The following is a 24,775-nucleotide window of genomic DNA, read 5'->3' as shown; positions in this document are numbered from 1 at the left end:
TAAAAAAATTCATAAAAATTGGGTGCGTATTATACATGGGTACAAGCTTTTTTCCAGCATCAGCATGCCATTTTTAGGGGTGCGTACTATACATGGGGGCGCACTATACACGGAAAAAAACGGTACTCTTTCTAATATCTTGTTTTTTTAATATAATCTTTTAAAGATTACAGGACACCAAACAACACTGAACGTTGAGCAACCTCTAAAGGTTCTAAAGATTATCTTTAGAACCTTTAGGATCATTGCACAATAAACAATGAATTTCTGTACTCTCACGTTATTGAAATTAATTAAGCGAATTACTATTTTAATATTTTTATTCTAAAATCTAATTGTTTCTAAATATAATCTTTAGAACCATTTTATATTTGCACACTGAACAATGTATTTCTGTATTCTCACATTAAAGTTAAACAAAAAAATAAATAAAACTTTGCTAAAAAAAAATTATGACGCCAACTTGAGGACGATACGCGTAGTGTCGCTACTTTCTCCGTGACGTCATTGCATCGCACCTGATACCTTTTCTTATTTGCATAATCGTCCTAACCAATAAGCGAATAGCGCACTGGTCGCCTGGCAACTGCTCCGCCAATAACATTATAGTGTTTGGCTCGGGGCAATCCGTCTTGAGACTTAAAAACATGGAATGTGCTGCGGTTTACCGTTGCACAGTTCGCTCATTTACCAAGAACATTCGTGGTTGTCTTTTGACAATTTAAAGAACACACTCAGACTTTGTCGTTGTTTCGTTTGGAGTTTACCGGTACTTTGTCTCAATTGTTGACCCATTTTATGTCTGCAGTGGTAAGTCCGTCTGTGTGTCATTTTGCCCCTAATTGACGAAAACTATAATTGCATCTTTATTATTTCATTTATTTCAATTATGTTGTTATGGTCTGTGCATATTTTTTAGGTTGGTTTTACGTTGACGGGCGTTTTCTCACTATTCAGTAGTTCGCCTTGGGCTTGTCACACCGAACCCATGATCTCATGGAGAAATGCCAGGATTTTAAGACCTTGCCTTTGCGTTACATAATTCAAATATTTCAGATTATTTGCACTCTTTACATGCCGTTCAGTGTTGCTTGGTGTCCTGTAACTTTGATAATCTTCTTCAAATCGAAGCCTGGCTGTCGTCAGCGTTTTCGCCAGGTGAGGCTCCTGTGAGTTGCGTTTGGGTGTTCCCCGACTGTTTGCCAGAGATAACCAAAGAGTATTATTTTTTCTTCGCTCTCGAATGCTGTAAAAATGTAACTTTCACAACCAACACTGCACCGAGAAAACAGGTCTGCTTGCAGTTATTTGCCTTAAAAACTTCTTTGAAGGGAACCGCTTGATTCGTAATATTGAATTTTCCCATTGTTCCTCAACATATCGCGCTGGACATGTGAGCACAGGTTTAGCAGTATAACAGGAGTGCATGGCTGGTTCAATGTAAGACATCTTAATGTTACGACACTGAAGACGGAGTATTAAAAACACAGTATTGCTTGAATATTTTCTTGCTCTGGTAGCACAGTGGGCTAGTGGTTAGCAGATCTGTGACATAGTTCTGATGATCTTGATCTGAATATGTTAAAATATTGCCTGAAGTCTTTCTCTGTAGAGTTTTCATGTTCTTCCAGTGATTGCATGAGTTTTTTTTCCAAGTGTGATGGATTCCTTCCATATTTCAAGAAGATGCATGTTGGATTCATTAGTGGGAATGCTACATGTGCCCGGTGATTGCTGATGACCATTTGGGGCTGAATTGTACCTTTTATTTTGTTACTTTAAAACCCCAATCATCCCTGTCTGGTGCACATCTGCCATTTAATCTGGCATGATCCATACTTCCTAACCCTTCTGTCCAGATTATCCTTTGCCACTCCATCTCACAGCTTCATGCTCCCAACACAGAGCATCCAGGGGGAGCTTGTGATCCACCAGCTGACTGCTAATCCTCTGTGGCTGATAACTTGTGACCTAGCATCCTTGTGTCCTCATGCGTTGGTGATATGGGAGAGTGGTGGACAACTGCGACAGGAGACTCGTCTATGGGTAATTTTCCTCTTCTGACCACTTAGAATTGTCTTTTTTTCTTTCTTTCTTTTTTTTATTGGAGGCTGACCCATATTCACGCTCTCCATTTAGATCAGCAGCCCACGTCATACTCCAGATTTAATGCCATTTTGGGATTTGTTTCATCAGGAGCCTATGAGATCTCTAGCATTTCACATGTGACGATGTCCCCGTCAAGACAGAACAACCTTGTGTCACTGCAGCCTTCGTTTAAGAACTACAATCTGCTCGCAGTCTTTTGCACAGATGACAACATCCCGCAGTGTATCTCCTACATCAATCAGGTATGAATTGTCTTGGTTCAAGTTGGAAGTGGTGTGCTGTAGAAGTTGAGCTATCCCCCCCCCCTCACACACACACACACACTCACACACTCACACATAGGAGTTCTCCTCCCTGGGTCTCTCCTCATGCATGGAGCTAAGATCAGCAGGAGGCGCAGGCCTCAGCGCAGTGCCCGCTTTGAACGCTGCTTTCGAGCTGCTGCAGATCCACAGGCGCACTCTGGCCAGTTTGGAGGAGATTGAGAAAGAGCAGTACAAGAGGTCCAGCACCTTGGATCACATGCAGATGAGCAATTCAAGACTTAGGGCAAGTGTGTCTGGTCCTTTGTGTCTTTTTAAAACGTATTCAATTCTTTGAGTCATTGTCATGTTTCCCACCAGGATCAGCTTGAACTGTCCATTCGGGAGAAATCGGGTTTACATGAAACCGAAAGGCAGCTTCAACTCAAAATAAAGACTCTACAAAGTTGCCTGAAGACGGAGAAAGATGAGGTCGATGAGCCGCTGCACTCCTATTGGTCAGGTTGTAATACTGACAAATGGTGTGACTGCAGGTCCAAAAGCTTCACAGTATAGTTGCCAGCCGCGCGTCGCAGTATAACCACGATGCCAAGAGGAAAGAGAGAGAGTCGGCGAAGCTCAAGGAACGTCTCAGTCAGCTACTTGTGGACAGAAGAGATAGAAAATTGGGTGACTACATTACTTTATTCTACATATGTTGTGTGTTTGAATATCATAAAAAAAAAAAAAAGGTAAAGACCCAATGATTGTCACACACACATCTGGGTGTGGTGAAATTTGTCTCTGCATTAAACTCATTCCCGCAGTGAGCAGCAGCAGCGGAGCTGTGCCCGGGAATCATTTGGTGACCTAACCCCCCAATTCCAACTCTTAATGCTGAGTACCAAGCAGGGAGGCAATGGGTCCCATTTTTACAGTCTTTGGTATAACCCGGCTGGGGTTTGAACCCACAACCTTCCAGTCTCAGGGAGAACACTCTACCACTTGCCCACTGAGCTGTCCCATGCTAAATTGGAAACTGTGTGCTCAACCTGAAAATTTGTGGAGCTTGTTACAGCTGTTGTAAAAGCGCTTCAAACTGTAACGGGAAAATATATGTTTTTTGTCACAATTAGCTATTGACGTGCTGAATTGCATTGGACGAGCAGACGGCAAAAGGAGCCACTGGAAGACCGCCAAAGTCACAGCCAGGTATGGGGAGAAACCATCTTTGTGACATTTTGACAAAGTTGTTGTATCAAAGGGATACATATTTACCTTGTGCAGTCACGAAGGGCAGATGTATAAATCCATGTTGCGTGACTACGAAGCAACCCAGCGGTCACTGATGCTGGAGAATGCAGAGCTAAAGAAGGTCCTACAGCAGATGAAAAAAGAAATGGTACACATGTTGAGTCCACGCCAGGTGCCATGCAGAGGAGCAGGCACTGATGACAGCAAAGAGGCGGTAGGTGTGCCACAAAAAAGTCACTGAAATAGTCTACTTGTAAAATTTTCAAATTCCTAACTGAATTTTATGGTGGTAAGACTCAACACATCACTGTCAGATGTCTCCTCTCCAAAACAAAAAATCTGTTGCAGTACCAAGATTGACTTATAAGAGTCGTAGTTTCACAGGCCAACCTGAACGACAAACTGTAAAGAAATGGAAGATGCTATGCTAACTGTTAGCTGATTGCGGTAAAAACACAGTTAGTGCTTCACCTTGTCATTTTTTTTTGTGAAGATTAACTTGTTAGAAATAAACACTTAACACAACTATTTGATTCTCTGTGGCTCAGTTGGATTCTGATGGGGAGGAGAAGACAGGTGACTCCAGTAAGGAAATACTGGACCGGTCCTGTGACCCAGCGAGGGAGGAGCTCACCAACAGCATTCGCCAACAATGGAGGAAAGTGAGGAGCCACATGGAGAAATTGGACCACCAAGGTATGCAACATTGAAAGTAACCAAAACACTCAAGTCAAACTCAATTTGATTGATATCCAAGTTGTTCTAAATTCAAAATATTTTATTTTTATTCCGTTTCTATTTTCCCCCCATCCAAAGTTAAAAATCAGGTGGAGTCCAATAAGGAGGTGATCCCGAGGGAAACCCACGAGGACGAGATGGAGAGGATGAGGCGCGAAGTGCAGCAGTGCAAAGAGTTCATTCACACACAGCAGCAACTCCTCCAGGTCACGATTATAACAGATTGTAAGCAGCACAAATACAGATATTGTCGGTTGTAATAAAATGTAGGTGTGTCTCCTTGGGCGCTTTGCAGCAACAACTGAACGGGTCATTTGACGACGAGACGGCCGGGCTCCTTAGTGACTGCTACACTCTGGAAGAGAAGGAGCGGCTCAAAGAGGAATGGAGGCTATTTGAGGAGCAGAAAAGGAATTTTGAGAGGGAGAGAAACTATTTCACTGAGGCCGCTATCCGCCTCGGACGAGAGGTTTGCCAATCGCTTCACTTGCACTGTTTTTAGTAAAGACTTATTTCAAATGTACGGTCAAGATTGGAATTGTTGTTGCATTCCACCTGCAGAAAAAGGCTTTTGAGGAGGACCGTGCCTCATGGCTGAAAAGTCAGTTTCTAAACATGACCCCCTTTGACAACCGGAGTAGATGCTCCTCAATTGATGGTTATAGTGCCTTATCGATCAGTAAGTATTTTCCTCTATTTTGTGGACATGCATAATAACACATCTAAGGAAATGTTTTTTTTTTTTTTTTTTTTTTTTGGCTCTCTATTTTATTGCATTTTAGGAAGCGAGCCAGAGACGAGGGCATCTTCGGCGAAAAGCCAGTTTTCCAAATCCCTAAACTATACATCGTTCTCTACTGCTAAACCTGTTCCTGCACAGAGCAACATGGTGCCATCCACTGCTGAACTTAACCGGCCATTCTACCTAATCCCAGACTCTAGGTATACTATCATTTATCATCTGCCCTCATTATGCGTTATGCCAAGAGAAGAATCCAGAAGATGCCCACGGGAATGCAAAACTATTTCCGCGCGTACTAATTCTTGGGACATTGTTACAGTTCCTCTGGGTGTTTAAATCGAGTACGGCGGCAAGAGGCCAGCAGCACGTTGGAAGATGACAGAGACTATCGTGTCATGGCCAAAAACGGAGTCTACAATGGAGACTTGAGTATCTTCTCTCTCGAGACTGATCAGAGCAGCCTCACTTAAGAGCCAATGTGGCTGAGGAACTCTTGAATATTTTTTTTCATACGTGCATACCGATCAGTGACCAAATGAACAAGAACGCACTTTATAAAAGTCTGCTCTGAAAGGGGCTGAGAATTTTACCATGTACTGATATGATTGGTTTTCTTATTCTATCGAAGCCCTGTTGCTCTTAAATGTTTTCAAAGATAATATGATGGACAGTCAGTTGATTACTTCAATACATTTTTGTGTAATATCTATATAAGATGATTAATAAAGAGTTATTTGATTTAAAGCACGTATCATTCCTTTATTCCAATTCATGCAAGAAACGCCCAAATTTATAATTGATTTGACGGCACCCTGCTTCACATACAATGGACTGACTACGTATTGCATTTTCTTACTAAACGTGTGCAGACCTCATCCACGAAAACAAAGCTGTTGAAGGTTTGAAGAAAATAGGAGTTTTCAGTGGAGTGCTCAAGAGAAGTAAAACCGTTTTAAACAAAACTATCAAATGTCTTTGTGACACCCAATGTGCTTAACTGACAACAGCAAGATCCAGAGTGGAGAGTAACGCTTTTCATCACAGCGATACGAGTACTAAAGTGGTTGAAATGATAAACTATATTAAATGTTGGTTAATGTTCTTATCAATTCAAGTAAAAGTTTTGAATACGCCTTAAAGTCTTTAACATTCTTTTGTGTTTCTAGCACCCCTGGGTGTCTTGTAAGGCGCACTGCAGCCAACAATTCAAACAGGAAATTGTCATAGCATCGTTCCGTTGGTCTCTTCCATCCGAACAGAAGCGGAACCTCGCAGACCCTTTCCAACCAGCCGAAAAGCATAGCGACAATGTCGAGTTCTAACAACATCGTAGCCATGAAAAAGGTCGTACAACAGCTGCGCTTCGAAGCGAGCATACCCAGAGTGAAGGTAACCAGCAAATGTGACTATTTTGCGGGCCGTGTGTTTCGACCGTTACATTCGCCCAGCTAGCTTTGGCGTTAGCCCGACATAAGTTAGCCATTAGTCAACCGGCACACACGACTGGGGCGTTACTTTGATAAAGAACGGGAAGTATTGCCATCGACTCCTGTAATGTTAACTTCAAAATATCTGGTTAACTATATTTAAAAAAAAAAAAAAAACACTTGCGGTTGATTGGGTCTGTAATCATATTTTTATTTTGAATGCAACTTGGGAGAATTTATTTGAAAAAGATGCGATTCTCAAGCTAATTCGTTGTCAAAGTACACTTAGATTTATTCACCACTCTTGGACTACAGAATTAGGACTCTCCTTTCTGTCATGTTACAAACCAAACCAGTGACTGATTGTATTTGTCTTTTTGCTCCCGAGGTGTCCCAAGCAGCCGCAGACCTCCAGCAGTTCTGCATGCAGAATGCCTTGCAAGACCCCTTGCTTACTGGAGTGTCGTCCAGCACCAACCCGTTCAGGCCGCAGAAGGTCTGCTCTTTCTTGTGAACCTGCCGTGCTCATTTGGTGAGTGTGCACCTTGACTTGCATCACAGACTCCTTTTGGATCCTGACTCTAATCTCTGCTTTGGATTGTCTTGCAGGCCTTCATTTTGATGCTACAGGGAAATGTCGACCTCAACACTGCTCCTCATGCCAAGCCATTAAAACTGCCATGGGGAAGGGAGGGGACAAGGATTGAGGATCTCTTGAGTGTATTATACATCAGAACCATGTCAGAGAAGACAACCATCTATTTTCAGCCTCAGTAGAAGATGAAGAAAGAAAGCAGTTTTATTTTTCATGGCACAGTTGATTTTTAATCGTGCCTTTTCTATTCTATTTTAGTCTTCACTCCAATGGACTTTTTTGTATTTAATGAATAAAACCATTCTTTGTTACTCCAAATGTGTGTTGACCTTGCGGGAATTAAGTCAGCAAAATATAGGTTTAATATTTTTGACCCTCAGAAAGTGAAGTATAACAAAAATAATTGCTACCTCTTACAACAGTGTCATCCAAAATGTGTTTCTAAAAACATTGATGGTGGCCGTATTGGAAATCTTTTCCACATAAAGAGTACCAGCAAAGTGAATAGAATGTAGATGAAGAAAAAACAGTAAATGAGTTTGTCAATATTCCTAGTTAATAAAGTAGCATGTTGGATTAGTGTATTTATTATAGTGCGTTGGTACATAATCATCTCCACCTATATGGAGCACGGTCGGACCCCACAAATTACAATAAATTTTTGGAACAATTTCCTTTCAACCCAATAAATTTAGTAAACTAAATGAGAATGCATGTATGATGGTGGGATCACATGACTTGAAACGTCTACTTCTTTTACCTTCAGTTCCTGTATTGCCTTATAGACGTATACCAAATATTTGTTCAATTAATATTCATAACAGAATGTGATCAATTTCTAAATTCTCCGTTTCAGTAAATCTGTTTAACTTGATTCCCACTATTGCCAGATGATGGCGGAAACACATCCACTAACCGCCTTAATAACTAAATTTAGTAGTAGAAGAAGAATTAGACTGAGGAGACTGGTGTCATTCCTCCCCCAAAAAAGAGGAACAAGCTAACCAAAAAAAACATACACACTGGATCGTTTACGCGAGAGACCGAGGTGCTGTCTATCGACTGTCGTGCACCTAAAGGCGGCAGCGTGACAACGAGTGTACCGCTAAAAGCTGCTTTTGAATCGGCCACAATGAAACGCTCCTTGCAGACGCCGGTCGAAGAAATGAATCATGGGACCGCGTTGCTGTGGAAACGACGGTAACCCGTTTCCCTTAACCCCAGCATGTTCATCCCCCTTGGCTTAAAGCTTCTGGTGGAGAGCAAAAAGAAAACTTTCACCTTTGCTGCATGATAGTCGTAGTTTGATGTCTGTAACTAGTTTAATGCTAACGGCTCATATGCCGATGAATAGCGAACCAGCATGCTAGCTACATGACTATCCTAAAGCAGGATGAAGGGCTGGGCGATAAATCCTTGAAATAAAATGTTATCAGTGAAAATAATCACAAAATTATGATTCAGGTCATTTTGCGTTTATAAAGAACAAATATTGTTTTTTATTTTAATATCCATCACAAGTCAATTATATTCTGTTCTTGCCACTTAAATTTTGTTAGTCACCTAAATGTTGTTAGTCACTTAAATGTTGTACAGAGGCTGAGATAAACCGGAGTCAAATTCCTTGTTTGGCATGCACAAACTTGGCGAGTAAAGCTCATTCTGATTCCCCATTAGAAAAAAAAAAACAGATCATGAATATTTAGATTGGGGCTTCTTACAGTGGTGTAAAAGCAATACAAAAGCAGGATGTTTTTTTTCAGCAGATATTGAATCTCCAATGTGTGGCAAATAACTGTTCTTAATACAAATTAAAAAGTATCGCCCAGCCCTAGCATGATGTTCCAGGAGGGGTCCATACAGCTTGTGTGCCTCACAGCCAGCAGTGGGGTTCCCCTATTCACAAGGGGGGCCTCCAGGCAGCTCCCATTCTCAGTCATTGGTTCCCTCAATGGCGTTCACATGTTTGGAAGTGGACAAGGGGTCGTGTTGTCCAGCTGTGAGACTGAGGGCGGCGGGAAAGTAGTGTGGCAAGTCTTTCAGGACAGTGTGATGCTCATCGCTGTGAGCGCGAGTCACCAGGCAGGTCAGGGTGCGGACAGCAGCAAAGGGGAGCACCTGCATCTCCAGCGCCTTCTGGAGAACGTGTGGAGCTGCATGGTAATGGTGCTCGGCCAGGATGAGCTGGTCAACGCCAGGAACTTGGAGCGTCTGAAGAAGGACCTGCGCTCTTGCTTCAGCCTAATTGACGAGCTGTTGGAGGAGCGGCGCCCTGGCATCCTGGGCCAGCTGACGCATTGTGCCGACTGTCTGCTGCCCCCGCAGCCATCCCTCCTCCAGGAGGCCGTGCACGGCTTCACCAAGGCCGCCGACAGCGAGTTTGGCTGCCTCCTGATCCACGGGCGGGTTGCCGCCGCCACAGAGATGTGGTGGCGCCTGGCCCCTCAGGAAATAGTCCTGCTCTTGGCTTTAATCCGGGCCCTTTCTGACTCTGGCGCCGCTTCCTGCGACTACCCGGTGTTTCTCCCTCAGGGCAGCCCCACCGTTGCCCACCGTCTCCTTCGCTTTCAGCTGCTCCCAGGGGCCGACGTGTGCGTTCTGTGTGGCCCCACACCGTCCTTGCAGGGTGCCGAAAGCACCCTTGTGTGCCGCTTCTGGTCACCCCTGACGGACACCCTGAGGAACTGCCTCGCCGTTGGCGAACACTGCCTTCCCACATCTGTCACCTTGCGCCCCGACGTCCTGGCCTTCCTCCTCATCCACCGCGAGAGCCATCGCTCCATCTCCTGCGCGCCCAGCCCCTCGTGCGCCCGCCCCCAAAGTGACCCGCCCTCGCCCTCCGAGGCTCGCTGCTGGGAGCTCCTAAAGCTCTTCTACATTTTCTGCACGACGCGCTACTTCAAGCAGGAGGAAGCCGAGGCTGCCGAGGAGGTGGAGGGGGGCGCCCATCCGGAGAACACAGAGGACTTTGTACGTGGATTCTCTCACCAGCCACTGAAGTGTTATTTGGTCACAGATGAGTGTAAATGTTTTGCGCTGCAGACAGCGCAGCACCAACTCTTTCTTCTAACACCGCTAACGGCGCCGACATTTGCCCTGAACACCATTGCCGCACAAACTCTCTCAAGTATCACTGCTGCTACTAGTTTCTAATGAACTCATTTCTGACGTCCACCAAAGCCTGATTATTTCTGTGAATTAACAACCGTATCAGCTTTGTGAGCACGCCCTTTGGACCCAAGTTTTGTCCGAAAGACACAGGCGAATGAATCATTGTCACCTCTACACTTAAATCAATTTACAGGGAAAACTTATTCTGCCTGCAAAGATGTTCATGCTTAACAGTATGTTTAGTATGGTGGAGAGATCTACTGTATATGAATGACTATTATTTGCTATGTGAAACTATGTGAAGAGTATTATGATAAAAATACAGCTAAAATATATCCTTTGATTCTTTTTCATTATGGGATTTTTCTGCATTTTGAATATAAGAAATTGAATCATGTCATGTGTAGTTACTCTTATGGTTTGTTCTTTTTGGTGACACAAAAAAAGGCCAGAGCCCAGACATATACCCAAATGAAAATTAATATGGGGTGACTTGAAACGGGGCTGCGTACAAGTGATGCCCCTGCAATCAGACATTTCCATGGAAGAGTGAATCATATATGTTATTGGTAATATTTATTATTTATTTATTAATTATATTATTTATTTTACCCCAACTTTGTTTGTTCTGTTATTTTTTTTATTAAGTTAATACGTCTACATTAATTTTATACTATAATATAAATTAACAGTATGATCAAAAATCATTCGTTCCCTTGAAAATATAAAAAATATTCAGTTTATAATGGACGTAATATAATTTACATTAACATGATTACTTTCCTTACGGGTTATTCAGTTCATTTATTATTCATTTTAGAAAAGCGTTCACCCAAATGTTCTAAAATCAACAACTAATTGCCATAACAACGTCAAAACATGCATTACCAACGCCAAAGCAGCTCTCATTTGAATAAAAGGGGGTGAAGCTGAAATAGGAGGAGCGTCCCTAGATGCTTGTTTTTGCATTTGGGGGAAAACTCCTTAACTGTCTTCTCCGTGGTGCGTTGATCGTCAGTCTGTATCTCTGTGAATTGCATCCAGCCTCGTCGCCACGTCAGGGTCCAAAAAACCTGAGCAGAACCGAGCTTGGTGCGTTGGAAGGGGAGGGATAACACCCAAAAAGGGGGAGGGTTACCCTCGTCTTGAAAGCAATGCCATGTGTGCAGAGTTCATTCCAACCCCCTTTTCTTTTTCCAAAAAGAAAAAAAATCCACTCTTAGTGGCTGACTGGGAAGAACTCGGGAATATTTTTTGTACCACCATTTTATTTTTGAGGAAGTTCGATCTGGCACCCTGATCAAAGTTCATAGGGACTCTTGTTCAAGGTGGCGGCTGCACTTGCTCAGCTTATCGTTGAACTTTTTTCGATTCAACTCCTCTAGAAATTATCAGGGGAACATGGCAGCGGCGAAGATAGGGAGGCTGTCACCCGGAAAAGTTGCCCGACTCAGTTTGCCTCGAAGCCGGGGTGAACCGTTAGCCGTTAGCTGTGGCTTTGTACCCGCGGTGCGTTCACTGACCTCTCCCCTTATGTCCGCCAGAGCCATGGCCGGCCTGAGCGCCACGCGTTGCGGTCTGCCCAAGGAGAGCGTGACCGAGAACGGTACCTCGCCGCGGGGCAAGGTCCTGACTATCGACACCATGAACCCCACCGTGAAGATGGTGGAGTACGCCGTGCGGGGGCCCATCGTGCAGCGGGCGATGGAGCTGGAGAAAGAGCTCTCCGAGGTGCGTCAATTTTCCATCCCTAAAATGAACTTTTAGCCATTTGTGATTAGTTGCATCCTTAATTGCTTGCAAATGTTCACTCATCGGTCACATTATGAGACACACAAACATAATCATGCTATTATTGTGGTTTCATTCATCATTCTACATGGCTTGAAATAACTTTTCCTTTGAGGAGCACTTTTGCTTATAAATGGCTTCAATTTACCGTTTTTTTCCGTGTATAGTGCGCAAAATTTAACGAATTTATTGTCCTAAAACAGGGGTGGGCAAACTTTTGGACTCGCGGGCCGAACTGGGTTCTAAATTTGGACCGGAGGGCCGGACAAGGAGCAGATGGACGTAGGCGTTGTGTGAAGTCATATAAGCGACCTGTAAAGGTCATTGCATAAAAGATCTTGGCCTTTAGTAGGTAGTAAAGCATGGATATTCCAAACAATTTTTTTGAAAACAAATGCATTTATTAACAGCATTAAAAAAATAAAATAATTCACTAAAAAACTGCTATCAGTGATTCTCATAAAATACGACACTGTTATTATGAATAACAATCTCCATCACTTCAGTGCCTGCAGGTCAGATTAATGAAAGATGTTTATCTTATGAGATCACATCAAACGGCAAACATTCTGACCAAATATATCATATTGAAGAATCGGTGAAAGCATACATCCAAATAAAGTAATCAAAACAGCAACAAGGTGAGGGGTATCTGAAAATCAGAGCAGAGTTTTAACTCGCAAACACCTGGTAACAGAGGTGAGGAAACGGGAAACACCTCCTTAAAGTAAGCCTTAAGAACTTTACAGGTTAAGATTAGTCGCAAATAGGTGGTGCATCAATGTCCTTGAGCATCCTGCATTGTTTGAAAATGAGAATGGTCGCTAGTTTCAATCCCTGCTATGTGTACAAATCATATTCAAAATGCATTTTTTTACAATAAACTTGAGAGCCTCCCGTTCATTTTCAGTGGGAACAGTGTTGTTGGTCTCCCTTTTTTGCTAGTGCGTCATAGTCTGGAGTAAAATTTGTTGTGGCAATTCTTAGGCGAGATCCGAGGTGTTGGTCCGTTTACCTTGATCTGTGACGGGTTGATGTTGACGTTCATGTGGCTGAACGTCACGTCGCGTCCGTCGAGCCAAATTGGCCACTCTTTTTTAACATTCGGCACTCACTTCTTTTTTTCGGGCCACTCATTTTAATGGAAGGATTCCAGGGGAAGGTTTGTGGGTGGCTTTAGCGCAAAACTGCATCTGAAAGCTCAGTGCGCGAATTATAAGAATGCTGTCGTCACAGCCCACGCTCTAAATTCGGGACTGATACAAATAGAGCGCGAGTGCGCCATGTACGTACACGCACTTGTGAGTGTGCACCGAGCTTTCTGACACGGCTTCCGGTAATAAATGCGCAGGCGAGCGCTTCGCCATCTACTGGGAAAACGCAGTCATTGCAGGCAAAATGACCAAAAAAAAAAAGTTTAATAATACAATTTGTTCAGGGTTGGCGGGCCGGATTAAACGGTCCCGTGGGCCGGATGTGGCCCGCGGGCCGTAGTTTGCCCACCCCTGTCCTAAAATCTGGGGTGCGCATTATACATGGGTACAAAAAAAAAATTTAACTTTTTTTTTTTAACTTTTTTTTTTTTTTTTTTTAGAAAACAAAACCAACAACAGGACTGACCGACAAAGTCGTCGAACAAAAAGACAGGGTGACATTACCAAAGACAGGAACAGAAAGCAAACAGACATCATGACAGTAACACATGCAATGATCCGACGGTGAGCGAGGGGCAGACAGGACTTAAATACAAAACACGTTACATCGATTGAGGTGACACAGGAAGAGAGGGGCGACGCGAACAGAAACTATGGCAACCTAGACACATAGCAAAACTGGGGACGAGACGTGACAAATGTCCCTCGAAATGAAACTTGAAATCACCAAGTTTTGGTTTCCAAGGGTGTTTTTATTCCTCTTCAACGTCTCTCCCATACAGAGCCGCCTTTTTCACGTCCGCACGCCTCTTTCCTGTGCGCGCACGGAGCGCGGTAGTGCGTTTATGGGCAGTCGGAGAAATCAACGCCAACAAAAAAAATTACATCCAGCCTAGTTAAGACCATACCAAAGACTATAAAAATGGGACCCATTGCCTCCCTGCGTGTATGACGATCATTGGGACTAAAAAAATAAAAAAATATGGGTGCGTATTATACATGGGTACAGGCTTTTTTCCAGCATCAGCATGCCATTTTTAGGGTGCGTATTATACATGGGGGCGCACTATACACGGAAAAAAACGGTAGATGTTTTGCAGGTTCATCCCAGGAACAAAGGTTTTATTAAACAACAAAAATATGACACTCTGATGGGAGCTTGAATGTAGTTTTGGGGCATGTCGAGCTTTCCCCAAAATTTATATTATCATAATTATCCCAAATTACTTTGCATTGACTCTTATTTAATTATTCTGGCATACCTAATGAAGTATCCCAGGAGCGTAAAGATGCTTACATAACTTTTCCAACAATTTGGCATCCATGTGAAGAATAGCACCCATTTGCTCATGTGCCACCTGAACAGTGATTTCAATGACGGTCTTGCGTTATCACTGGGGTGAAAATGGACAAGGTATATTTACTTTCTCCTGCTAAAAGCTTCTTGCGTATGTCATTGCCACTACAGAAATACCCCCGATGATGACTCGGCGGGTTATCACATGGACACTTGTGCCCATATCCTCTTGGCAAAGTCCATCCGTTGGTTAATCATTGAGGTTTTATCCCAACAGGAGTCTCTAGTGACATTTCCTAATCTGTTTAACTACTGGTTCGGACATTTTGTTTAAATGTTCCCCTATGTAGACAATTGCACCTGTTGCCTGACTTTATCTCAGATGTCCTTGCTGAGTGACAAAACTGTCAAACTATCAACCTCAAGTAAAATAGCCCAGTGGTCTAGTTGTTAGGATGTCAACCATCCTGCAATTGAGAGAAAATTGATTCAGCAACTTGGCTTCAACCAATTAATTAATTAATGGTTAATTTTCTCCAATATCAACCAATGAAATTTACTGTATACTTATTGTATATTTTCAGAAGCTTTGTTTATCAAACTCGGGAAGAAAGTCTTGCTGCCACCATTTGGCAAACATCCCACCAAAGGTTCTGTGTACATACACTTTGTACATTGCTGCCTTTGTTTTGTCCTCATGGGCATGCAAGCTGATAATCAACTGGGGCACCACAGACACACAAGGCTTTTCTTGTTCGTCTTCCGACGCGTTCTGACACAATGGTGGCAGGCAGACCAAAAAAAAAAAAGCCTTTCTGAACGTTCACTAACATTATTCTACTAATGTAGAATCCACCTACTGTGGGCAGACTGCATTGAACTGCACCTGTAAGCCCACGTTTGCTGCCTAAAAAAAGGAATGAATTAAAATGAGTGTTTTTAGGCTGCTTGTTCCTTAAAAAAAAACTGACAAAACATGCTATTTAATTGTCTTATCAGTCTCGGCTGATTTTATGTTGAGTGGCTTTAAGCAACCAAAGGCTCACATCATGGTGACCTGCGTAAACAGGTTTTCTGACAAATAGAAAGTACTGGGAACAAAAGTTTAAACAACCCGTTTATTTCTGTTCTTCTTTTGGCTGCAAAGTAAACAAAATAACCGCATACAGTGCAAATTGTCATGTTTGCATGACAAATTAAAATTGCATCACGAAACCGCAGACTCTCCTCCTCCCTCACTCTCTTAAAGTGAGCATTTCAAACAATTAACTACTCAATTACTACTCAAGTCTTTGAAAAGCGATAAAGGATAACATGTTGAACAGACTCATATTTCCTCCGTTTAACTGGACAAACAGGTTGTTTTGATTTCAAGGGAATGTTGATTGTGAAAGTGCCCTGTTTCTCATGTGCGTCCTCCTTGTTTATTTGTACACGTGTCAGTTAATATTTGCTTTTAACTCCCTCCTGGCTCGCGGCTGCTCGAGCCAACCACGCAAACTTCACATTAACGCCCCGGAAAACAGACCTCTTTACGTTTATGGATGTCGTAAACTGCCATCACTTCGGTGGTTAAGGTATGTCTGTGTAATGTGTGTTTCTGGGTCGCAAGACATCAGTGAGAAAACCCTATGGATATTTTCGATAGACATAAGGAAGAGGTCAATATGTGAGCCATAGCTTCAAACTAACAAACAGCCAGTGAATCCAAGCATGTGTTTTTCAGCCTGCCGCTGCTGCATTGCTCTCAGCCGCCATCGTTTTATGAGTCAAAATCTGTTAACATTTAATTTTGTCCAAGCGCTGGAATTTAACAACAAAGTGTCAGCCAAACCAAAAAGAAAAGTCATACACAAAATAAAAGCTTGACTTGATTTTTGTGTTTGTGTCATGCAGGGGAGGAAGAAGCCCTTCCAGGAGGTCATCAAAGCTAACATTGGTGATGCACATGCCATGGGCCAGCAGCCAATCACCTTTTTTCGACAGGTTAGCTCCTCCCCTTTTAACCAAAATACTTTCAAGGAGTTTATCATGCTTTTTTTTTTTTTTTACATATTTTAAGACAGTCCACAGCTGTCTTAATAGCAAACTCGTGACATGCTAATGTCAAGAAACATAGTATGCTTAACACACCTTATTACTTGTCTTGCTGAAATCAGTCTCATTCTTCTCATATACGTTTTGCTACTTTTTTTCAAAAACAAGCAAACCTTGATAAAGACAATAAGATTATTTTTAATGTCAGAGGCAGCACTTCATAGTTGGCACTGCAATGTTAAATGAGTGTGTTTAATTGGTTTGCAATCAATTATAAATAATACCTCCTGTCCCTGTGTGGTTTGAAAAGGTACTGGCACTGTGCTCCTACCCCGAACTGCTCAACGACAGCACGTTCCCAGAAGACGCAAAGAGTCGAGCGCGCCGCATCCTTCAGTCCTGCGGTGGCAACAGTATGGGTGTGTTGCACATGTTGTATTTCTTCAAACAGCCTTTGTATACATGACAGCGGTTTACGCCTCCTGTGTTCCTCATCCGAGCAGGAGGTCGCTTTGTGGCGCTGTGTTGTCATGGAAACTTGTAGTGGAACTTTTAGAGCGGGGGTGGGCAACCTAAGGCATGGTGGTTATTTGATGAACTTTTGACCCAGCTCACTATAAATATATATCTAGTTAGATAACTATAATAACTAAATGGGCACAGTAGTGGAAGGCAGACCTCTGCCAAGGTTGAACAATCATGATTTGGATCAGAACCAGATTATAATCATTCATTTTAATAATTCAATTTTCAATTTTGTCGTTTATTTTTTTGTTCTTCAGGTTCATACAGTGCTAGTCAAGGCATCGACTCTGTGCGACACGACGTGGCCCGGTACGTGCAGCAAAGGGACGGCGGCGTGCACTGCGACCCGGATGACATTTACCTCACCACAGGGGCCAGCGATGGCATCGTGGTAAAGATTTCTTTTAATTTGTTTTATTTTTTCTTAATCCAATCAATTCTAGAAGTAACACACAGTGGCCACTTAATTGGTTCGCCTTCATCCTTGTTGTAGTAGCATACCTAGACCACCAGATGGCAGTAATGAATCATGCTTGCAGTTTGTTGGTTTGCTCTCTAAGTCAATGAAGTTTTGACTTACAATTAAAAGACTAAAAACTTCAATGATGCCATGTACAATTAAAAGACTAGAAACTGCAATGATGCCATGTTGTTGCTTGTTAACGGCATAATTTGTATATGTTTTACCCCTCTAGTTATTTTCTGTCTTCTCTAGACGATGCTCAAACTGCTGGTATGCGGCGAAGGCACGGCCCGCACCGGCATCATGATTTCCATCCCGCAATACCCACTCTACTCAGCGGCGCTGGCCGAGCTGGGCGCCGTGCAGATCAACTACTACCTCAACGAGGAGGCGTGCTGGAGCATGGACATCAGTGAGCTGCAGCGGGCTCTGGACGAGGCACGGAGTCACTGCAACCCCCGAGCCCTGTGTGTCATCAACCCTGGGAACCCCACTGGTAAAGACCCCTTGAGTATTATGTTTTGCATCAAAACATTCTTTTTGAAGAGGTGGGGTAACCCTAAAACAATCAGCTGAATCGTACTTATTTTCCTTACTGAGAACTCGCCAGCTGTCGCCATAGCAACTGAGTAAACACTTTTTTACATTTGTCAGATCCTGCTGCAAATTCTATGGTGGTCTCTTCAAATGGAGTACACCAAAGAGGCTACACCAAATACAATAAAATACTGGGGGCCCTATTTTTGTGCCCAGTTTAAGTCTAGCTAGCGCAAAGTGAAGTCTATTTTCATACATGGATGCAGCCAGAAAGGGGCCCTAGATGGATTGCAAAGCAACACAACCCTGCTGCTCAGGCTCAGCGACCCTCTCTGCCCACAGGCCAGGTTCAGAACAGAAAATGCATCGAAGACGTTATCCGATTCGCCGCCAAGGAGCGTCTGTTCCTCATGGCTGACGAGGTGACCGCTCTGCAACCTTCCTCTGTCTCTGTCACTCTGTCTCTCTCTGTCTCTGTCTGTCTCTCTCTCTCTCTCTCTTGCTCTCTCTCTCTCTCTCTCTCTCTCTCTCTCTCTCTCTCTCTCTCTCTCTCTCTCTCTCTCAAAAGAAACACGGCTAAATGTTCTTGTCATACCGCCATCTTCTCGCCAGGTGTACCAGGATAACGTGTATGCCGACGGGTGCCAGTTTCACTCGTTCAAGAAGGTGCTCTTTGAGATGGGGCCTGAGTACTCCAACACAGTGGAGCTGGCCTCCTTTCACTCCACCTCCAAATGTTACATGGGAGAGTAAGTGAAAACTCTTAAGCCAGGCATATGTACATCTTAAAATCTGCAGAGACCTACTACAAATCTGAAATAAGATTTCGTCATGATTCTAGACTAGTGATTCGTCCAGTCTTAAAATACTCATTTTGCATTTCCTCTGTTTTCCTGAAGGTGTGGCTTCCGTGGCGGCTACATGGAGATCATCAACATGGATGACGAAGTGAAGGCCCAACTGACCAAGCTAGTGTCTGTGCGCCTGTGCCCGCCCGTTCCCGGACAGGCACTGATGGACCTGGTGGTCAACCCGCCGCAGCCCGGAGAGCCGTCGCATGATAAATTCACGAAGGTACATTAAAATCTCCACAAATTTTTTTTACACATGTTTTAGTGAATGCTTTTGTTGTTTTTCTTGTCGTTCAGGAACGTACAGCCACCCTGAGTGCCTTAGCAGACAAGGCCAGATTGACAGAGGAGGTGCTTAACACTGTGCCTGGCATCAGCTGCAATCCTGTGCAGGGCGCCATGTACTCCTTCCCTCGTATCAACATTCCAGAGAAAGCTGTCAAAGAGGCCGCAGTATGTATCCCACTTTGCCAACTAAAAGTATTTGGGCATGAGAATGGTGACGTCATTCGAGTGAGCTGAAGCCTATTACAGCTGAATTTTGGTGAGAGGCGGACTCCCTCCCGGGCTGGTCGTCAGATATCTGTCAAAAATATGTATGCGTGACCTGAGAACTGGGTGGGAGACATGCTGACCACACGACTACCCTGCTGCCATCATGATATTTGTAGCCCAAAGTAAGCCCTAATGCGTCCTGCTAACGTTAGCATTAGCGAGCTAATGTTTCTGTTAATACACTTGCACTTTTTCACAACATGTCTATCTGTTATATAAGCTCTTTAAGGCGACGCGGTTGTCTGCAAAGAGAATCTGCTTAGCTTCCCACTTGAAAAGGTCAGCTGACCTGCCGATTGATCCTCGTTAACTTTCCTCGGCGTCATCGGCTATCCGAGCGGCGCGATCGCTTGGCGTCGGCTCTTGGAGCGAGCAACGGATTTTCTAGCGGCCACGCCATGGGACGTAGTTAAAGCGAACGGCTTGCGCAATCTATTAGCCCCCTCGTATATTGCGCGTCGCCTCCGAGCGGAATCTATTGCTTTTGTTCAAATTGAGTTCATTATGTCGCCATTTGAAGTCTCTGAAGGTTGCTTCTGCGGGCGAGTGACCCTTGAAAGTACGCTCTTCTACCATTGTAGGCTGGGCAACAATTGCAAACAAGACTCAAGCGCTTTGCAGTTTTAATTCATTAATTCACAAGCCGGTTAAAAAAAATGTCCATTTGCTTTCATTTGTGCTCACTTCACTACAAAATGTTTAGTCAGCACTGTTGTACGCTTTTCTTAGACAAAGCTGCATTCAAGACATGGAGGAATTCTAAGAATACCACGTGTACCACAACACAACAGCTAGAGTGGTTCTTAGTAGAACTCAAATTTCTGCTAAAGGCCAAACAATCCCAAACTGAAGCCCCTGTCCACTCCACAAAAATGCACAAATTTTTGTTGTGTTGATGAGACTGGTTATTGAAAATCAATCATATTCCTTTAATTTAGAAAAAATGATCCCCAATTTTCTGACATGTTACGAACCAATCATCATCAATGCACCGTCAATTTGAAATAATGTCATGTGTTTGAATAAAGGGCTGCAAACTCCAATGACACAGACAATTACACAACTCTTTGGCATTTGTATCACACAGTCAAAAGGCCAAGAACCCGACATGTTCTACTGCATGAGACTGCTGGAGGAGACGGGCATCTGCCTTGTTCCTGGGAGCGGCTTCGGGCAGAAGGCCGGGACCTACCACTTCAGGTAAGAAAACAGTAGGCCTACACGCACACACGCATGTAATCACGCCAAATTGGAGTAATTTCCATTCTTTCATCAAGTCAGCAGAGGCCAGATTGTCCGATGGCAATTATCCTGTAGTGCGGAGTGTGTCAAGAGTGTTTTTATTTTAATTTCCCCAGTCTAGGCAAAAAACGGTAAATGTTAAACCAATCCTAAATGTTTGCTATAACAATCCTTCAGCGTGTTTTCAACACAAAGATTGGCTAAGCCATAACCTCTGTAATTTTGACCTGAGACAGAACGACCCGAGGCTTGCAATTTTACCAAACGACAAATTGAGGAGCAACTAATTGGGTTAAATCTGTTTCTATAACGAGTTTCCCGAGTCGTTCACCACAATAATGGCAAGAGGAGCTTGCTCCCGTAACGTCGCTAACAAATAGCCTAGCAACTGCTTTTTCATCTTCTGATTCTGATTCTACCCTCGAGTAGTTCTTCTTTGCATTTTCTGGCAGTTTCTTTCACTAACATTTTTGGAAATTATTTTACATGTATTTTTAATTTTTACATTTTATTTGTTATTTCTAAAGATTGTTTTACAAATTAATTTAAGGAGGCATTTTTAATTAAAATTTTTTGCATTCGTTAACAATTTGACAGTTTCATTCAAGTCATTTTTTGTATTTTCAAGCAATTTAAATTTTTTCATGATGTCTACATTTTTTATTGTATTAATTTAAGATTATTATGTAATTTCAGCCCCACACTTATACTTTTAATGATAGTTTTTCCCCCCTGGCTATGTCAAATACATTTTGTAAAATGTTGAAGTAGAAATTAAGACGTCACCCCCATTTTTGTTAGGTATCTGTTTTTTTTAATAAAAATATTAAGCATTTTTTTCACCACATTGTATTAACTTTATTGATATTAATTTGATGATTTGAGATTTACTTTTGTTTGGAACAACATTAGATATGGACACAATAAGAGAAGCACGAACATCCATTTTTGTGGGGTCGCTCACATTTTAAAAAATGCTTAAGATGCTAAAAATCGCTATGCTGTCATCATGAATGAACTTTTTGGAGCAGTATCTTAATTAATTCCTCTATGTATTTGAGCCCAGAGTTTCTAATTGACTCTGCAGTAGATGGATCAATTGTTTTTGTATTCGCCGCTGCAAAATTAGGACGAGAAGCTTTATGCTTTATCGTCGCTATCGAACCACTTCTCTTAACGGTGATCCTTCAAAGTCCGGGGAAATCTTTACACGCTCCGCTGCTGAAGACGCATGGCTCGGCTTAACAACTTGGTCCTCTTGTTCTCTGACAGCCTTCCTACGGATGTTAAAAGGCAGCGGGGGGGGGCTACAAATTTCAGGACTTCAATTCGGAGTGGAGTGGACTTTATATTCTAATTATCTTATGTCAAGATACATATGTATGACAATATCTTATGAGAATATGACAAGAATCTAAAAAAAAAAAAGTGAGCAGTTTAAATATGGATGCTAATTGTGAAGTGAGTCTGCTGCCGCTGCGGTCAAGGTCAGTCATTTCTGACGACAAAAAAAAAATTGAAAATCATTATTTATTATTTTAGTTGCTGCCAGCCATTTGTAATGGAACTACTTGGGAAAAAATGTCATGTGTGGTATGTTAACATCTTTTAAACCTTTCTCCTTATTCAGGATGACCATCCTGCCTCCCACCGACAAGCTGAAGGTTCTCTTGAGTAAAGTGAAGGAGTTCCACCAAAGGTTTACCAAGCAGTACTCCTAAGTCCCCTAATCGTTCCCTCTCTCTCTCTCTCTCTCTCTCTCTCTCTCTCTCTCTCTCACACTCACACACACACACACACACGTTGAAGAACCGCCAAAATTGCGATCCTCCACTTTTTTTTTTTTTTTTGAAGTGCCTTCACATTGACTTTTTTTTTTTCTTTCTATTTCACTTCCCTCCTCCTCATGGCTGTTTGCAGAATGCAGACATCCTAATAAGGGCACTTAAAACTAACTTTGCGTCAAAATTGTAGTACAGCGTGGTTGGTAAGTAGGAAAGAATATGTGCCAAAAAATATTTACATTTTTTTTTTTTTATTAAATTAAAAAAATATATAAATTATCGCTGCTTAAAAACAAACAAACCAAGTATTCATTGCTGCAGTCTGTACATGACTGAGAATATATGCAGAAAGTCATTTTTGCATGCTTAAAATAAATGTCGCTCTTGAGGCTACACTTTTACCGCTTTTTTTTAAAACATGTATTTACGCAGAAATCATATAACACAGAGTTTATTTTCCTCTAGCTGTGGACAATAATGAAAGCATGCTGAGCGCTGACAAAATGGAAAAAGCTATTAAGGCATTAATCAACCCTACATTGTATGCAAAGCTGCTCCAAAAGAGGGTAGGAAGACTTACTTTCAGTTTCCATAGTAAATCCCACTGAAAGGAAAAAAAGTTTCCATTTTGTGTTTTTTAACAATGCTAAGCCAAATAGTTGGGGGAAAAAAGCAGCGACCCTAAGAATCAACTGTCTGTTATTTTGAAAAAAGGGAATGTGCTCAAGAGTTGTCTACCCATGCACTAGACTAGAGGAAGCCTATGTTGCAAATAATTTTGCGAATTACTAAAACATTTTTTTTAAAAATCTACTTGTATCATTATTTGACTAATTATTAACTGCATGCGATATAAATAAAATCAAAAGTGATTATATCACCAATGACTTTGAGTAAGTTGTCCTTGGTTGTTGTTGGTTAAGTGTTTAGTATTTTGTTCAGAAGTGACAAACAAAGACCAGATGACAGTTAATCACTGTGAGCCGCCCGTCTGGCGTCATTTCATCCATTGTTCATATTGACCGCAGCGTCCCACCCCACTGATGGCTGAGTGAATGTAGCTAATTGAAATGAAGTCAAGGCAACAAGTTGTCATTAATGCAGACATTCATCAGCACTACAGGAATCTCATTTGGAGAGGTTTTTGTTGTTATGAAGTTAAAGAATACCGTTTTTTTCCGTGTATAGTGCGCCCCCATGTATAGTACGCACCCTAAAAATGGCATGCTGATGCTGGAAAAAAGCTTGTACCCATGTATAATACGCACCCAATTTTTATAAATTTTTTAAAATTTTTTTTTTAATTTTTAATTTTTTTTTTTTTTTTTTTTAAGTCCCAAAGATCGTCACACACGCAGGGAGGCAATGGGTCCCATTTTTATAGTCTTTGGTATGGTCTTAACTAGGCTGGATGTCATTTTTTTTGTTGGCGTTGATTTCTCCGACTGCCCCTAAACGCACCACCGCGCTCCGTGCGCACACGGGAAAGAGGCGGCTCTGTATGGGAGAGACGTTGAAGAGGAATAAAAACACCCTTGGAAACCAAAACTTGCCCCTCGTCGTGACTCGGAGCCGCAACAAATGTTTCGGATTTGTGTAGGGTACATTGTGACAGACGGCAAACTAGCAGGTGATCGAGCGAGCGTCTGATACAAGAGCATTGCGGTCGTATGGAGCGTGTTTGAAATGAACAGCAGAGACGAAAGGAACAAGGCAAAGTGTTGTGAAATAAAATATTACCTGTAATACGCATTTTGTTATTTGCTGATTGAAACTGCTAATTAAACTGTGAATTGAAACTAATAGGTGGAGAACTGAACTCTCGCTCTTTATATAGCTGACGTGTCTTGCGCAACCGTTCTGCGCATCTGTAATGGCGGCCTCCGTATGACGTCCGGTCCGCGATGGAGATTAAAAAACAAACAATATTTGACAATAACACACCATCGAGGATTGCACCATCGCATCAAACGATGTGTCGTCAATTATGAATTTTACTAAGTGTGTTGGGCAGGATGGCTGAATGCGATGCGCGATTGACAACAAACAAGAAGAAAGGTGAGTTTTATTTCGGGGGAGATTTGTCATGTCTCGTCCCCAGTTTCGCTATGTGTCTAGGTTGCCATAGTTTCTGTTCGCGTCACCCCGCTCTTCCTGTGTCACCTCAATCGATGTAACGTGTTTTGTATTTAAGTCCTGTCTGCCCCTCGCTCACCGTTGGATCATTGCATGTGTTACTGTCATTCTGTTCCTGTCTTTGGTAATGTCACCCTGTCTTTTTGTTCCACGACTTTGTCGGTCAGTCCTGTTGTTGGTTTTGT

The 24,775-nt window shown here is 42.5% G+C and overlaps 4 protein-coding genes across 11 annotated transcripts; all 4 read left to right on the top strand.

Annotated features, from left to right (window-relative positions):
* The first annotated feature begins 602 nt into the window (after positions 1-602).
* ssx2ipa (synovial sarcoma, X breakpoint 2 interacting protein a) lies at positions 603-5,829 on the top strand. 4 transcript variants are annotated; one of them, XM_061295591.1, is made up of 14 exons: positions 603-810; positions 1,906-2,046; positions 2,197-2,351; positions 2,452-2,658; positions 2,733-2,843; positions 2,906-3,041; positions 3,488-3,563; positions 3,639-3,819; positions 4,154-4,301; positions 4,422-4,549; positions 4,639-4,812; positions 4,905-5,022; positions 5,126-5,285; positions 5,405-5,829. In XM_061295591.1, exons 2-14 carry the CDS (start codon positions 2,004-2,006, stop codon positions 5,553-5,555), a joined length of 1,788 nt encoding a protein of 595 aa, XP_061151575.1. In that variant the 5' UTR covers positions 603-810; positions 1,906-2,003; the 3' UTR covers positions 5,556-5,829. The 4 variants fall into 4 exon arrangements, with proteins under 4 accessions (XP_061151575.1, XP_061151573.1, XP_061151576.1 ...); XM_061295589.1 differs by having other exon boundaries at positions 1,860-2,046; XM_061295590.1 differs by lacking the exon at positions 603-810 and adding an exon at positions 817-1,158 and having other exon boundaries at positions 1,860-2,046.
* A 482-nt stretch (positions 5,830-6,311) lies between these two features.
* LOC133165761 (guanine nucleotide-binding protein G(I)/G(S)/G(O) subunit gamma-5-like) lies at positions 6,312-7,425 on the top strand. Its single transcript, XM_061295642.1, has 3 exons — positions 6,312-6,474; positions 6,901-7,044; positions 7,122-7,425. The coding sequence occupies exons 1-2, from the start codon at positions 6,394-6,396 to the stop codon at positions 7,024-7,026; spliced, it is 207 nt and encodes a 68-aa protein (XP_061151626.1). The 5' UTR covers positions 6,312-6,393; the 3' UTR covers positions 7,027-7,044; positions 7,122-7,425.
* A 635-nt stretch (positions 7,426-8,060) lies between these two features.
* LOC133165733 (alanine aminotransferase 2-like) lies at positions 8,061-23,338 on the top strand. Of its 5 annotated transcripts, none has more exons than XM_061295594.1 (12): positions 8,061-8,307; positions 11,763-11,949; positions 16,357-16,446; positions 16,808-16,916; positions 17,280-17,413; positions 17,738-17,981; positions 18,365-18,444; positions 18,635-18,771; positions 18,922-19,096; positions 19,171-19,326; positions 20,516-20,628; positions 22,301-23,338. In XM_061295594.1, the coding sequence occupies exons 1-12, from the start codon at positions 8,240-8,242 to the stop codon at positions 22,389-22,391; spliced, it is 1,584 nt and encodes a 527-aa protein (XP_061151578.1). In that variant the 5' UTR covers positions 8,061-8,239; the 3' UTR covers positions 22,392-23,338. The 5 variants fall into 5 exon arrangements, with proteins under 5 accessions (XP_061151578.1, XP_061151579.1, XP_061151577.1 ...); XM_061295595.1 differs by lacking the exon at positions 8,061-8,307 and adding an exon at positions 11,213-11,310; XM_061295596.1 differs by lacking the exon at positions 8,061-8,307 and adding an exon at positions 11,332-11,689.
* fuz (fuzzy planar cell polarity protein) lies at positions 8,307-10,613 on the top strand. Its single transcript, XM_061295606.1, has one exon. The coding sequence runs from the start codon at positions 8,944-8,946 to the stop codon at positions 10,258-10,260; it is 1,317 nt and encodes a 438-aa protein (XP_061151590.1). The 5' UTR covers positions 8,307-8,943; the 3' UTR covers positions 10,261-10,613.
* Positions 23,339-24,775: the final 1,437 nt, after the last annotated feature.

The sequence above is a fragment of the Syngnathus typhle genome, linkage group LG13 (genome assembly GCF_033458585.1).
Source record: "Syngnathus typhle isolate RoL2023-S1 ecotype Sweden linkage group LG13, RoL_Styp_1.0, whole genome shotgun sequence".
Taxonomy (NCBI): domain Eukaryota; kingdom Metazoa; phylum Chordata; class Actinopteri; order Syngnathiformes; family Syngnathidae; genus Syngnathus; species Syngnathus typhle.
This window is presented reverse-complemented; position numbering and strand designations above follow the sequence as displayed.